This window comes from Temnothorax curvispinosus, unplaced genomic scaffold, assembly GCF_003070985.1.
Source record: "Temnothorax curvispinosus isolate PA1 unplaced genomic scaffold, ASM307098v1 QBEX01008001.1, whole genome shotgun sequence".
Lineage (NCBI taxonomy): Eukaryota > Metazoa > Arthropoda > Insecta > Hymenoptera > Formicidae > Temnothorax > Temnothorax curvispinosus.
Window position 1 is genome coordinate 228,929 of NW_020217781.1, and position 15,685 is coordinate 244,613.

A 15,685-nucleotide genomic window follows, 5' to 3' on the forward strand; every position below is an offset into this window, starting at 1 on the left:
CATTGACCACCAAACGTTTTAATGACGATATTCGTGACCACCAAACGATTCCGCGTCGATTGAGCCCTGTCAAAGTCAATTTGGGTGATAAATACAATTGTTCCGACTACGGCATTATGCGCATACGGTTTTTTCTATTTTCTGGGAAAGCGGTTGACCACCAAACGTTTTACTGGTGATATTCGTGACCACCAAACGATTCCGCGTCGAATGAGCTATAAAAAAGTTAAATTGGTTAAAAAATAAAAATTGTCCGGCTAACTTCACACCGGAAATTTCATTTTTATTTTACAGGAAAACGACTAACCACCAAACGATCGGACTAGACTACCAAAGACCACCAAACGACCACCAATCGATTCCAATTAATGAAAGTTCGATACGTTAAAGTTGTCCGGCCAACTTCATAGAGGTGGCCCCCTGCTTAGCGAAGCGAAAGGTAGCAACCTACAGCAACGTCAGCAACTGAATGGCCGCATTCAGGAAACACAACTGTTGACTGAGCGGTCAGTGATTCTTTAATATGATTGGTTCTTACTTTTGGTTCTTCTCCGGATCTAAGTGTAAGAACCAATCATAATGAGCGCTCACTCAACAGTTGTGTTGCCTGAACGCGGCCAATGTGATTGGTTCTTACCTTTGGATTCAACTAATTACACTTATTAATTGCTACCTTTCGCTTCGCTAAGCAGAGGTTCGGCTGAACGCAGCCAATGTAAACTTTGTATTTAAATATCTTGTATTCCTTTGTTAAATTTAATTAAAATTTTTTAATCTTATAAAATTGTTATCATAATTTCAGCGAACTAGTGATATTTCGACGTATTTTTAAGGTCATAACGTTCGGGAAAACGTAGGCGACAGGCACTGAACTAGTAATTTCGATTCGTACGCCGGTGTTCGAAATCACAGCATCGCAAATCTTGCCAACTGCGAGAGATTAAATTGTACGGTTTCATTACATGTCCAGAAATGTATCCAATGAAGCTTTCGCAAACCCATTATCCAATCGGAAAATTGCGTGGAGCTTGAGCTTGCCGCAGATCTTGGTGGGTTTGCGAAAGCTTCGAAAAATATTTACATTCGTTGAATCCACCTGAATCTTCAGCCTGACAATCTGATTTTATTATATCGGGAAATTATTTTCGGCGATAATGAATATCTTACCAAAGAAAAGGTGAGACGCATTTTCGCACTTGATTATATTTTGAAACTGATTGTTCGTATTTTGTATATTTAAAACGTGAAACCAATATTCGTTTTGTACCCATTCAGGTGGCATGTACGAACGAAGGAGAACATCGCTCGTGTGCGGAAAGACGAGGCAAAAGCTGCGGAGGAAGAGAGGATTAGGAAAGAGCGAGCTCAGAAAGCGGTACGCGATAAATTATCTTTCAAAGTTTCGATTACATAGATCTTGTATTTCACTAGTAACAATTGTTTCTCGACGTCATTACATGTATAATTAATTTAACATAATTGAGATCTCGCTTTTATTTTTTATCAGGAAACAGAAGCAAGAGTAGATTTGTTGAGACATCGAGCGAGAACCAATTACGACGGCCGGGCGGAGACCGAGACCACCAGTACCAGCAAGAAGTTAGAACACGTCAACTTCTTTGCGGAGCTCGAAGATGGAAAAATTGATTACAATAGACCTAACGTGGAACACGAGAAGGAAAAGAAGGAAGAGAAAGAGAAATATGAGAAGCAGATTGGATATTTGACGTATCTAGGGCAAGATACTAACGAAGCAACTGGGAAGAAAAATTGGTATGAGGAATTACCAAAGAGATTAACGGATACTGAGAAAGATGTAGAATTAGAAACGAAAAAGAAAGCCTTGAACGATCCAATGGTTGATATAAGGAAGTATCTCAAGATCATGCATTCTAAATCTGCCGAAGATCATGTAAAAGTAAAAACGGAGGCTGTTAAGAGAAAATGTGATTCTGATGGTTCTCACTCCGATCGTGAAAGTCACAGCACGCACAAAAAGTGTAAGGATAAAAAACACAAGAAGAAAAAACATAAACATTCAGAGAAGAAAGAAGTTAGGAGCCAGACTAGTACAGATGTAGAAAAATTAAGAGCGGAGAGATTACTCAGGGAGCAAAGTGAAAAGCTGAGAACTGAAGCACTATTGGCCAAAGTGAGAGGTGAACCAGTGCCCGTCGTCGCACCGGAAACTCCTAAACCTACCATAAAACAGAAATACAACTCGCAATTCTTCCCCGAAATTGCTAGACAAAATGCAGAGAGAACGCCCAAGTATCCTAGACATGGTATAGCAAGCCCTTAAAATACATTATTTCCTATATCTTATCTCAAAAGATTGTAATTATAATCTTGTTTCTATATTAACATGTAATAATATATATAATATGTATAGAAAATTGTTAAAATTTATATATTGTATAAACTGTTCAGAGAAGGCAACAGAAGGCTATTTTGGTTTCCTAGAAGTCATTTATAAAAAGAAATCTGAAAACAGAAAAAAGACCTCTAGACCTGTGTAATTTTTTGATAGACAACAATCATAGAACTCTTTTTAGAATGATCAACATAGGAGGACCTCATATGCCTGAAGACAAAAATAAGCTATTACACTTGTACAAACATCATGATGTAAATTGTAAATAATTAAACAGCCTCGAGTTTTCGTAAAAGCTAGATTAAAAAGATTAATAAAAAATTTTTATTATAAAATTACATTCCTTGTGTTTTATTATTAGATACTTACAATTGTTTTGTTTTTCATATATTTAATTATTAATATATATACATATATCTCCCAGAGAAGAGAATTACTTTGGTTATTGCTTCTCAGAATATTTGCTATAGAGAAAAACCTAAATTAAAAAGGTTTCTCTAGTTTCAGCCTTTGAGATGGGCAAGTCACATGATCACAGAACAGCTCTTTCTAAAGTAATCGCCAATGTCAAGAAGACACTGATATGGCATACTGAAGATATATTATGTGCATTTAGAGATATGGTATCTATGCATTTCTTATTCTATATTTTTTGTAAGAAGGGCTTGATTAAAAGTGTTTCCAAAATTTTTATAAATGTTGCCAATCCTCAGACGACTACTGATCATGAATTTGGATATCAAGACATGTATCGAAAGCGTTCTTCGCTGTGAGATTATATCCACACAGTTGCTGTCACTAGAATATTCATTATTCTTTACTTCTTCATTTTCATCAGAGTGATTATTTGTCTGGCGTTCAAGAGCGATCGATCGCTTCTCGATGACTTTAATATTTGCCATTCTGCATGATCATCGATCAGTTCTCGTCGTTCTCGACTAAAATTGTTACTCGAGTTTTGAACACAAGTATTTCTTCCATCTTCTTTGTATGAAATAATAAATTAATATCCTGCCTTTCCTTTTTGTGTATAAATCTCGTGAAAGCCTTGAAACTTTCTGGAACATTTAAAATTTTGTTGATCTCCCACGCCTTCTTTTGGATCATCGATTAATGGAAACTCTGTTACGTGGTTTCCATTGTTTTTTTTCTTGGAGAGGAGAAACCATTTCCTACAAAAGACATGATCAAGGCGACTATTTTCGACGCCTGTACATCATCTTTTTTCCCTAGCACATGATAAGCGAACTTCTTTATACTCGTACGCTAGCTTGACGCTTTTCTTACCATTCTCGAGCCGTTCTAAAAAGTCTTAACACGATCTTCGATGCTAAGTCGTGTTTGTTTAGCTTTCTCCTGGAAAAAAAAATAGTATAAGTATATTTTAAATACACACCATGTACACAGAAATACCGACAAAAATATTCTTGGCATATCAGTGACTTCAATGTAATTCGCATATCGACATATATACTTTCTTCGAGCTTTTGTTCTTCGCATACACGAATATCTTCTTGTATTTTGGAACTAAAAAAAATTTCTTTAATTTTTTTTTTAGCCTGAGTAAAATCTCTCGCGCGTCGAGGTTCAAAAGATTAAGCGAGAGGATTGGTTAAAGATTCAATTTAAGTAATATTCAACTTCGTCAAAAATAGAGTGACATAAGCAGTTCTAATCGTATTAGAGAATTTGTGCTACATAAGCCAAAGGCAGATTTAAATTGAAGGCGCCTTCGCTCCTAACCTAAAAGAGCAAAATCCTCTAAAAAAAAAAAGAATCTCGCGCGTCGCTGACGTCACTTCGCCGGCGATCCCTCTATCCATGCCTCCCTCGCGATTTCGCGCGCGCGAACGCAGCCGGAAATCTCGAACCAGACGCCCGCCGTGCGCGAGGTGCCTCGCGAGGACACGATTTCGAATTCGAATATTTTCGCGAACGCATATTTCTCTTCTCGTTCCCCTCGCTTTAAGTTCGCCGCGCATTGTGCTCGATCCGTCGACGGCGTGTCTCGGGCTTAATTATCGCCCGAGATATTGTTGGTTTTATTCCTGACCCGCGGAGATAACCTCGTCTTTCCGTGTTAATATTGCACATTTGGATGTTTGCATGTTTATTTCGCGATAAATAGATATAATTAGAGTATATTGAAACGAGTTTGCACAATTTATCGACTTTTTGTTACTGTCTCGGTAAGGACTGTTTAAAACTCTAAATGTAAAACTGTAATGGTCTGTGAGTTTATATGAATTGTAACATAAAATTAAGTTTTTTTTTTTTTTTTAATAAGAGAAAATATGGTACATTTTATAGGTCTCAAAGAGAGTGGTTTGTTTATTGAAATTTATGTTGCGAGTAACATTCGAGATAACTTGAGAACAGATTTTGCAAAGTGTCTGCTATATATTTTATTGACAGCCCATATCACACCATGGATTGAGAATATTGTGATTAAGACTGGATTGAAATAATAAAGAATAATAAAGAAAACTAATCTGAAGTTTAGTGAACTTTGCTCCGTTCGATCAAATTTCAATTCAAATCCGTCTGATACAGACTTAACAGAATGTGAGGATAGATTGATCGCAGAAATCCAGTAGAATCTGCCATTTCTTACTATTTAAATGATCTACTCAACTTAAGTGATTACAAAATTACGGATTCAGTTCGATTTCACTTAACAATCTGTTGTTAGATAGGATCCGTTTTTTCTATTGCTGACTGTGCTAGTTCAGAGTTTATCTTTTTCCTTTCAATGCAGAGTAAGAAAGATGAACTCTGAACTAGTGTCAGTTCAGCAATAGAAAACAGACCCCATTACGTCAACAGATTCTATTGGCAGAACACAAGCTTAATGCACCAGTTGATGCCAATCTGTTGTAATAATCTGTTAGCGCGTTGCTAACACTTTGTTTGCTGGAATGAAGTTAACTAATTGTGTAAACATCCAAAGTGTTGAACAGTTTGCGCTCAATAGTTGTTCCACGATTCCACCGGCGATGAGTGAAGAAACTAATGAAGTATCCTATTTGAGCTGTGATATAAATGGCACAAGGTATATTTACAAACTCGCACCCATGGACATTGCGAAAGACTCGGCGTCGAATGAGGAGCAAAATGCAGTCGACACTGTCAGGGGAACTGACAATGAGTTGGACAATGGAGACGAGCCGATTTTGGTGTGTTTGAACGGACAGGTGTACGCGATTAAAAATGGAGTGATTGAAGAATTGGACGCCGACCAGCCTGTAGAACGGATGAGTTGTCACGAAAAGACAATCTTACTGTCGAAGAACGCGGAAAACGACGAAAGTGACTACGTCACCAATGAGAGTATGGTGATCGGAAGTCCGTACAGACAGTCTGAGGAACAGTACGAGGCCGCTACAGAGGAAGCGGGAAAGGATCTTGTTGTGGAGGACGACAACGTTAACGTCGACGAATTCTTAGAAGTTGTGACCGCTTTCAAATGCAAGATGTGTACTTACCTGTCTCAGGACAAGATGCAATTGTTAGGTCACATTCAAAAACTACATTTAAATTCTGCTATCGCTACTAAAGTAAGTAGCGATTCATATTCTAAACATAAATTGCAATTTTAATTGAAGTAACTGTATTTTGCTTAGCAGAAGCTTATGTATTGCGATATAAAAATTGGCTTACTTTTATTATTGTATATAGCCAAAGGGAGAATCTAAAGTGGATGAAGTAAGAGTAGTTTATATGTGTGCGGAGTGTTCCAACTGCTTCCATTCTTTTGAGGACTGTAGAGAACACATGATTAATGTAATCATTTTAAACTTGACTTCTTTTGAAAGATAGGCTACTTTTGTCTGGGCAATATGATACAATGTATTTCTCTTAGGATCACCAGTTGACGGACATTGCGAGTGACGAAGCTGGAAAGGAAAATTTGACGGACCTGACGAATCCTGGCTTGATGACCGAGCACGAGAGCAACGAAGTGGAAAAAGGTCCAGTAAAAATTTCAAAGACCTTAAATTCTGAATATATGCGTAATAGAAATATGATAGAGACAGCGGACAGAAATGTGAAGTATGTAATTTCCTAAAAAATGTGTTGTAAAAAAAAAACTTATTTTCTTACTCGTCGTATTTAAACAATGTGCAATCTTTTCCAGGTGTTTTTATCAGGGCTGCCCGTACAAATTCGCCTCGGAAGAAATTATGCAACAACATATTCTCTACCATACAGAATCTGCGACGGCATTCAAATGCAGCATATGTCGAGATATGAAGTTTACAAAGTGGCGCCAATGTAGCTTGCATTTATGGAAAAAGCACCAAATCGGTTTGTGAATATATAAATAATGCAAGAAGCGTTAAGGGGATCCTAAAGCCGTCTGTAATACCGACAATCGTACTTTTCGCTTTACTTTTTATTGGCTTTATGGATTTGAAAAAATTTTGCACAGAATTAAAGTATGTGCTCTACTCTGTGGACGACCACCGATTTTGTAACAAAATAAGTAAATAAGATAATAAACAAAAATCCACTTTAACAATATTTGCTTCGTATAAAAATTCTACAACTTGATGTTACAAAATGAGGGTGCAGGTCCATTCAGTAGACATCAAGGAATATCATGCCGTTTGTAGAATTAGGCTGAGACTCCAAACAAAAAAGTTAAGCGAAAAGTACGATTACGTGAACGTAATGTACGTGATGACACCGGACCAGCAGTATTGCGTGTAGCGAGAGATGGCGCAGCAATAGAAACAAGGACAGATGCCTCTCGTTAGACAAGGACAGATATAAATATATGACATAGAAAACAGGATTAGAAATGTTGACATTACCGACATCGAGGAAGTTCGGGCTTCGCTTTAGGATTCCCTTAAGAGAATTCACATTTTTCACGCAGTCACTTTTCCCTAGACATAGGTTTGTTTACCTGCAAAATTTGCGAGGCCTACAAAAGTGCTACCATGGTGAAGCTCTTGACGCACATGAGAGTGCACAGTGATAGTCGTGACTACAAATGTTCCGATTGCAACAAATGTTTCAAACAAGCTAGCCAGTTACGCAACCACCGTGTAATGCATTTAGATCGCAAAACGTTAGAAGTAACTCGATGGTACACCTCGAAGAAATGCGATATGTGCGGTAAAACTTATGCGAACTCGAAATGTTTAAAGAATCACATTCAAGCTGTGCACTCCAAGCTACGTCCGTACGTTTGCAACGTTTGCGGTCATGCTAGCGCTAGAAAGGCAATGCTACAAATGCATTTGCGTCAGCACACGGGAGATAAACCTTTCAGCTGCGAGATTTGCGAATACAAAACTGGAGATCACAATACCTTACGACGACATGTTATGCAACACACAGGTGAGTGTTATATCTCAAAATTAACAAATTATGAAAGAGTAATTTGATTTTTTACCACACAGGATTTCGACCGTACAAATGCCCACATTGTACATATACCTCAATACAGAGCAGCAGTTATAAGAATCATTTAAAATCGAGGCATCCTTTACTTTTGGGCTTATTTACATGCGATCTGTGTCCTTTTAAAACGGTGAAAAATGAAAGTTACATCCAGCACTTAAAAGACCATGAAAAGGGTTTAATAAAATCTAATGTGCAGAAAAAAGGTAAGTAAACTAAGATTTATTGAACTGTTCGTGTCTAACTTGGTAGATATCTTTATTTAAATATTCTTACTACTTTCTTTACACGCAGATAACGAGAATGTCGAAGTCTTTCCCGGCAATATTGCAGCAGCGCAATTAGTTTATAGCTGTTTAGGTGCCTTTTCGAAAGATGGAGATACTTTAGAAGCTAATTTGATGTCTTCCTCAACGTCCGCTGATGGTACTTCTCAAACAATCACGATACAAATACCGTCGAAACATCTTCAGGGTTCATTATCATCAAGAGATAGCTTAAATAAAAATGATTCTATTGAGCAAGAGGATGACGAGACGATGCATTGCTTCTTAAAAATTCCTAGAGAAGAGGAAGAAAGCATAGACACTGGTGGTATAACAATACCTGCAGAACCTGAAGAAAAAAGTATTAGAACCATTGATATTGAAGAAACGAACATAACTACCAGTGATATTGAAGAGACAAATGTGACAAATATTGATATTGATTCCTGAGATTATGCAAGTAATACATAAAATAATAAATTAATATCGCATAATAAAATGTCCTCCAAAATACGTTCCTCCAAAACAAATGACATAATATTACATGTTATGATGACAAACAAATAAAGATAAGCTAGCCATGCGTTATTTAATAATTGTGATACTTTTGGATGTAGAAATATTATGGAATGTAAATTTAGAAATATTATTTTCTATCGTAATTTTTACGAAAAATTGTAATTTCCATTTGGAATTATTCTTGTTAAACAAATTACAAACTTACTCATTATATGACGTCAATGTGCGATATGTAAAAAATGTTTCAGATCATTATTTTCTTGCTATTTCAAAAACTTTATTTTACCATAATATTCGGTTTTTTTTTTCATTTTGCGATAAACATTGCAAATACAAATTGTTCATCATAAATAAAATAATTTTCAACACATTGTTCCATTTTTTTTAAATTTCTAAAATCTTAGCTAATCAAATTTTAGATATACCGTAAGGAATACTCAAAGATATATTTATTAATAATTAAAATTATATATGTATATATGGAAGAACGTACATAAAAAATGTAAGTTAATAGAATTTGGAAGTTGTAAAATATAAATTACATTATCCTTCCAAGTATATCTTACAGTATAGTTAAAATACTGGAGAGAACTGAAGAGAATTGTATCACGATTTTGGTTCTGACAAGTAAAAATAACTGGAAAAAAAAAAAAAATGACAACTAAAATATCTCTCATTTCTTCACGTAAATTACGTCTTGGCCAATTCACCGAAGTAAGCTGTACAAGCAGTAAACTTTCCATTGAACATGTTCTGCTGAATTTCCACTTTATCATACTTTTCAGCTAACATGATAATCTGTAAATATATTTAATTTAACATAATTAATTATATGTATATATTCTTCCATTTATATATACAAATACTAGTCTTATTTGTATTTAAAAGATTTTATTATTACGAACACAATTATTGCAAAAATTTTGTTTACCTGCAAAGGGTCTGAATTTCTAGGGAGATAATAGGCCACATGTTGTGTGATTCTTCTTGCTGCTTCGAATACACTTCTTCCACCAACGGGAGATATAATACTTTCGAGATCAAACACTCTTCTCTTTATATAGTCAGGACCACCCCATGGCGGACTTAAAAACACGACGTCCGCAATCAACTGTGGTGCTAATTGCAGGAAGTCTCCAGTAATAAATTCTATCCTATCGTCCACACCATAAATTCCTGCATTATGCCGAGCAATCTTAATTTTATTGGGATCGATGTCTATGGCAATCACTGTAAAATACAATCAGTAAATGTATTTTTGTCCATCAAGTCTTGTGCAAGTAGACATAGACCTACCTTTCTCACATGTAAATGCAAACTGTATGGAATTACTGCCTGCCCCACAAAATGCATCAATGATTGTGTCGCACCTACACCTTTCTGCTATATCCTTTGCTATTTCTTCCGGTGTCACAGAAAACCAACTCTCTGCAAGAAATACATTATTGCTTTACATATGCAACAAAATTTATCACTTTTAGATATGCGCGGAGATACATTTACATACCTCGATCCAATTTAATTCCATCTTCATATCTGCTGAAGAGGCCAAATCGTTTGATGTAATATTTCCATAGTTTATAGTCATTAGCTATCTCCTTCGGTAGGATTTTATTTAACCTTTTAAACTGCTTCCTTCTCTTTTTCCTTTGCATCATTTTTACGCTATCTTCATCATCAGAACTCGACGTGAATGCAGCTTGCGCCTTTGCGTAGGAACCTTTGTCGTTAGTGTGTAAATCAGCTTCCGCTGATATTGATGCTGGGTCACAAGATAAATACTTGTTTGCCTACAATCAAGCACAATGGCGCGTTAATAATTTGACAATTGAAAAACATGTTACAAGTCCAGAGGGACTGACACAGTGTACGGTTCTCTTTTTCGGCTTTTTCCTCTTTCACCTTCCTACGGTCCGACACGTGAGAACGCTCACGTGGGAATGCTTGAATGTTTCACGTGGAAGTGGAAACTGAACTATTTACTGCGCTTTATCGGCTTTATTTTACAATCCGTCTGATCTTTTTTGAAGAACGCCCTGCTATGGTGTACATCGGTGCAACAAGTCAGAGTAAAACAAAATATACTTGTCTCTTGTCTCACTCTAATTTATTGCACTATGTGCACCAGTTCAGGAAGTTCTTCGAAAAAGAACAGAGACGCATTAAGAGTCAAAGCAGCGCCTCTAGTGGTTAGTCATAGAACTGTATAACCAGCTCGTATCTAAACTTTATATATACTGTTTAATTTTTCTCCTTTTTCTTTCTAATATTTAATTATATATCTATTTTATTTTAAATGCAGAAAATATAATGTAATGCAGCTACAAAGAACGGTTTTATTTTTAGTGCTTCTTTAGAATGCGTCCAGTATCCAATAAAAGCAGACGTTTTCTATAGACTTTTAGCTAGCAATAGATTTGTTCTTTATAGCTAACTTTTTTGAATATTTTATTTATCATTCTCTAGTGTATACTGTGTATAATTTTGCAAAAATTATAATATGATACAGCTACAAAGAACAAATATACTTGAATATAAAAGTCAGACTAAATGAATATTTATAAAACATATAAGCCATGTGTCGACTCTTCTTCTCAATATATGGAGTGGTATAATTACAAATGGGAAAAATATTTAAATATGAACGACAAAGAGCTAAAACTTATGCGGGGTCTACGATGCGAGTCGTGAGTCGTGGGAAATGGACCAATTACAATCGAATTTGAGGAGAATAATTGACTGTGATTGATCAATTCTTACGACTCACGACTTTACGATTCGCATTGTAGACCTAGCATTATTTTACGTGAAAGCATAAATCCAAATATATTAAGCGGAAAAAGTTACCTTATTTGTATATCTGACGATTGTTTCTGCATCATCGAGAGTGGATCTATACTTAGTTTTCAGCCGTTTAAGTTCCGCCATCAATTGAAAACTTTGCCGTCTGATATTACGTTTCCGATAAACAACTTCACCTTGCAATTTTCTTTGGCTTTCATCCTCGATTAAATTGGCGTAACCCATTAATGAAAAGGCTTTTTTCACGGTTTCTAAACCATCTTCATTATCGTCACAATCAGCTTCGTAACTATAAATAAGAGAAATGAATTAATCTTATTTTATCTTTCATTTTATACTTATATGTCATATTATAAATTAAATAGTATTTTATTTCACTTTTTGAGTGTCATACACGTGGTAAAGAGTACTACATATTAGAATCATCTAATCTGTGACGTCGCATGAACAAGCAACGAGTTATCATTGTTGCTGCTACTATATCATTATTATTATTATACTATTTACCTTCGTTTGTGAGTTTCTTGAACCTCTTCATGAAATTCGTCTCCTCCATCAGAAGACTTCTGTTGATGACTATTGTCGAAATTGCTACTGGAAGCCATTGTTTCGATTTTGGTTTCAGTAACCATCGGATCTTGAGCATAAGTTTGTTGTGACTCTTCGTACATTTCTCCTTCCTCATCAATATCAATCGACTTATTTTCTTCCACTTTTATCGTTAAATTCTTCATAAGCACGCCCACTGAATCCATAATCAGCCTCTTTGTCTTCAACTTGGATTTTGAATGCGATGCGCTGCCCTTCCGCGAGTTTCTATTTCCAGAATTTACTTTACTTGGTGTAGTTAAATCAATTTGTACAGTATCTATACTCTCGTCTCTTTGATCTTCACGGGTATTAATCTTTAAAAACTCTTCGCTGTGTCTATCCTCTTGACGTTGCACCTCCTCGTCTTGTCGAAGTATAATCGGACCATCACACGATTCATTCAACGCGTTAAAATATAATTGATTATGGTCTATATTGTGCTCCTTTTTATAATTTACTATGAACAATTCGTACTGCCTTTGATATTGCGTCTCAAAATGCTCCTTCCACAGATGCTGCCAATATTTGTCATTATCCTCCACTGAAAATTCGTTCTCCTGCTCGGAGCTACTACTAGTCATGCTGCTTTCTATGGAACTTGTAACGGAAGTGAAGAGACTAGACGAATGAGCGGAATTGGAATCGCAACTGGAACTAGTTAACGTCATTTTGGTAACATTAGTCATGGAATCTGAGGTTGCGTTCGTTTTCGTTATTGAGCCATTAACGGAATCACATCTCATTAATAGCCTCTCATCTTCTGCATTAGAAGGATGATTATAATTTTCTTCTATACTAATTGGGCTTAAGGGATTCCAACCATCGCCTTCTTCCAGCGATATCTCGAAACTCAGAATTTTCTTCCTATTTTCGTCTGCATCTTTGTTATTAACTTCTTGCCTAGTCGCTTGTTCGAACGAGAAGCTAGTATTCGAAGAAGATATTGCTGCTGGCTTTAGTTCGCTGTCGCTCGAACAACTCTTATTGAAAATTCCTGCAAAGTTAGAACGTGCAAGTGCGCAATTCTTATGCGCTTGAGATGGGAAACACGTATTTTGCTCAAAATATCTTTCTATGGCTACTTCATTAATCTCCGCATCCTGCGACTTTTCGTCTTCTGTTGTGCGTGTATTATTTTGAAAATAATCAGGATTGATATAATCCGCATATTTTTCGATCCAGGATGCCCAGATTAGTTGCTCTCCGTGTTTAGCCCAAAACTTGGCCCACGCTATGTCCATTGCACTCTTATTACTGCCATAATCTGCAGAATAGGGATAAGCGTAAGAGTTATAATCATATTGTGTAATGAGATCTTTGTTGTGTCCTTCGGTATTTACTATAGTGGTACTGTCTGATAAATTTTGTACCACTGATTCCTTATCATCTAATGAAAAAAAAAAGTAAAATTATCAATGTAACATCTATTTCAATTCAAAATGATTTATAGTTTAAAACAATATCTCTAAGACTTTTAATAGCGCAATTACCTGATACATGTTTATACTCAGTCATATCTACATTTTCGTATTTGTTTTCAACCTCCGTTTCTATAGTTTGAAAAGTTCTTCCATACGATGCTACAAGATTCTGTATACTTTTTGCCTCGTGCTGATCGTGATATTCGGATAAGTCTGCGCCAGAATCCGACTGGTGCAGACCTAATTTTTGTGTCAAGGAATGTGCAGTGGGCCAATGAGCCGAATCGCGTACAGAGTCATGTTCGTCCGTAGAATAATTGTTATCTGTGTGAGAAGCGCTGCAGTAACAGCTAACTGGTTCTTCCTGCATAAAAAAAAATCAACAGCTAACTTAACGCAGTAAAAACTAGTGGCCAATTAACTACATTTCACGTAACAAATTGACATTAATAAGTGACAAATATATCATACATCGTGTTTTTCTATGGATTGTGTCTCTACTCCGGATCCCTTGCAAAGATCTAGCATCTCTCCCACGTAATCCCCATCGGCATCTTCCCCGTCGCTGGCATCTTCGGAAGCTAAGACGGTATAAACCTCAGGGTTCCTAGAAAGAATAATGGCATAGGAATGCAGGACTCGTGAGAGTAAGGGCAACGTTACTTGAACTAAATATGGGAATTTAAAAGCAAGAATAGATACTTTATCCTACTTTAAATTAAATTAAGGTTCTCATTAATCTTCTCTTTCTTTTCTCTCACTATTATGATTTTGTCAATGAATTTCCTAGTTCTATTAAAAAACAGTGGATCATCTTGCTTTTATTTACAAGAGTTACAAGTCGATGTAAATGACAAGTTTGACAAGAATATCTGTTTCTAAACTTTCTATTATTAAAATACATTAAAACGATGATAAAATAAGTCATTAATCAAAGCTTTTTAAGGAATTTTAACAAATTCTAAAAAATCTTGACAAATCATAGTGACCATAGATGTGGAATTTATAGGAAAAAAAGTTCATAAAAAAATACAGGTGTATTGTTAAATTACACCTGAAAAAGGTGTATCACTCCAGTAAAGGATAGTATCTCTTCTGCGAAATTGCTATATTTTTGTATACGCTTGGTGCAAGACACCACCGTGTCTTAATTAGACAATTGTTGTTCCACTGATTTCAGATATTCAATTTATCCAATGATATGACAAACAATGCAAAGTACAGGGTGAAATCCGTTGCGACCCACTCGCAGCGGATAGACCAGTGGATGTCAAGGTTAAATCATGCTTCACACCGACGCTGATCAATAAGCCCGTTAAATTCTCGATAGCGTTTTCGTTACGCCCAAACGAATGCCTGACGCACGCTGGACATTTTACTCTCGAAGGGGTGGACGAAACGTCGCCGGTGGGGGAGGGGTGACGGGAGGGTGCGACCGACCGGGCGTGCTTACCGGATAAATATTCGGCTACAAAGACAGTAAATGTAATCATCGGGATCGGTGGACTCGCGATCCGCGATGTAGATCTCGGCTAGGGGCTCCCAAAAATTGTCGCACATCCCGGAGCCGGGGCGTCCACTCTGTCTACCGCGTAATCGTCAATCGTCACAAATGCGACATGCCTCACGCCCGAATTTCACGATCGCCGCCGCGCAAAAACAATCCGCCAGTCCACGCCAGGCCGCTGAACGATGCAGCATCGCGAAGAGGTCCTGGTATAGGCCTGCCAGAGAGTAAAGCTACGTTCATACAGACGTACGTGTGACAACTCGCGCGTCTACAATTGGTCAGGCGTTCCGGGGTGTACTAAACTGTACTGAAAATGTACAGTTCACGTCACGTTCGCTATAGATTTTCGGAATTGTCGGTACATTTTGCTTATACACTTTGGATCCTTGCAGCTGCGCTCATAGTTTCTACTTTCTACACATAAAACAGATTGATCAGACAAAATTAATAGATGAATTAGATGTAATTATTATAGATAATTATTATAATTGTACATACATTGTAGAGAGAAACGCAATAGATAAAAAAATTTAACTACAAAGAACAAATCTGTAAAGAGCGCAGCAATATGGTATAATATTTCTCAATTTCTTTGTGTATAAACATTATAAATGCACAACTTAATCCAGGTGAGATAATTACATTTTATAATCATCCAATTTTAACGCTGGGATATCAGATGTTATGATTGGTTATCGAAAAGTATTCGTAATTTTTGTCTCAGAAAGTAATTATAGAATTTTTCATTATTAATCGTAATTATAAGCTGATTCTTCCATGTGCTATTGCT

At 36.4% G+C, this 15,685-nt stretch overlaps 3 protein-coding genes across 8 annotated transcripts; 2 read left to right on the forward strand and 1 right to left on the reverse strand.

Moving 5' to 3' along the window:
- Positions 1-1,076: 1,076 nt before the first annotated feature.
- Positions 1,077-2,675, forward strand: LOC112457626 (leukocyte receptor cluster member 1 homolog). The gene is made up of 3 exons (XM_025020796.1): positions 1,077-1,177; positions 1,276-1,375; positions 1,508-2,675. The coding sequence occupies exons 1-3, from the start codon at positions 1,155-1,157 to the stop codon at positions 2,300-2,302; spliced, it is 918 nt and encodes a 305-aa protein (XP_024876564.1). The 5' UTR covers positions 1,077-1,154; the 3' UTR covers positions 2,303-2,675.
- Positions 2,676-4,207: 1,532 nt separating this feature from the next.
- On the forward strand, positions 4,208-9,226 carry LOC112457625 (gastrula zinc finger protein xFG20-1-like). Of its 4 annotated transcripts, none has more exons than XM_025020793.1 (8): positions 4,208-4,563; positions 5,325-5,931; positions 6,053-6,157; positions 6,237-6,427; positions 6,513-6,682; positions 7,271-7,723; positions 7,786-7,992; positions 8,081-8,502. In XM_025020793.1, exons 2-8 carry the CDS (start codon positions 5,371-5,373, stop codon positions 8,500-8,502), a joined length of 2,109 nt encoding a protein of 702 aa, XP_024876561.1. In that variant the 5' UTR covers positions 4,208-4,563; positions 5,325-5,370. The 4 variants fall into 4 exon arrangements, with proteins under 4 accessions (XP_024876561.1, XP_024876562.1, XP_024876560.1 ...); XM_025020794.1 differs by having other exon boundaries at positions 5,349-5,931; XM_025020792.1 differs by lacking the exon at positions 4,208-4,563 and having other exon boundaries at positions 4,680-5,931; positions 8,081-9,226.
- On the reverse strand, positions 9,056-15,114 carry LOC112457624 (trimethylguanosine synthase). Of its 3 annotated transcripts, XM_025020789.1 has the most exons (10): positions 14,839-15,114; positions 13,857-13,992; positions 13,455-13,749; positions 11,881-13,351; positions 11,419-11,662; positions 10,192-10,361; positions 10,079-10,107; positions 9,868-9,999; positions 9,503-9,801; positions 9,056-9,369 (listed from the first exon to the last, which is right to left on the reverse strand). In XM_025020789.1, the coding sequence occupies exons 1-10, from the start codon at positions 14,943-14,945 to the stop codon at positions 9,262-9,264; spliced, it is 2,991 nt and encodes a 996-aa protein (XP_024876557.1). In that variant the 5' UTR covers positions 14,946-15,114; the 3' UTR covers positions 9,056-9,261. The 3 variants fall into 3 exon arrangements, with proteins under 3 accessions (XP_024876557.1, XP_024876558.1, XP_024876556.1); XM_025020790.1 differs by having other exon boundaries at positions 9,058-9,369; positions 10,079-10,361; positions 11,881-13,228; XM_025020788.1 differs by having other exon boundaries at positions 9,058-9,369; positions 10,079-10,361; positions 14,839-15,113.
- Between the last annotated feature and the right edge of the window lie 571 nt (positions 15,115-15,685).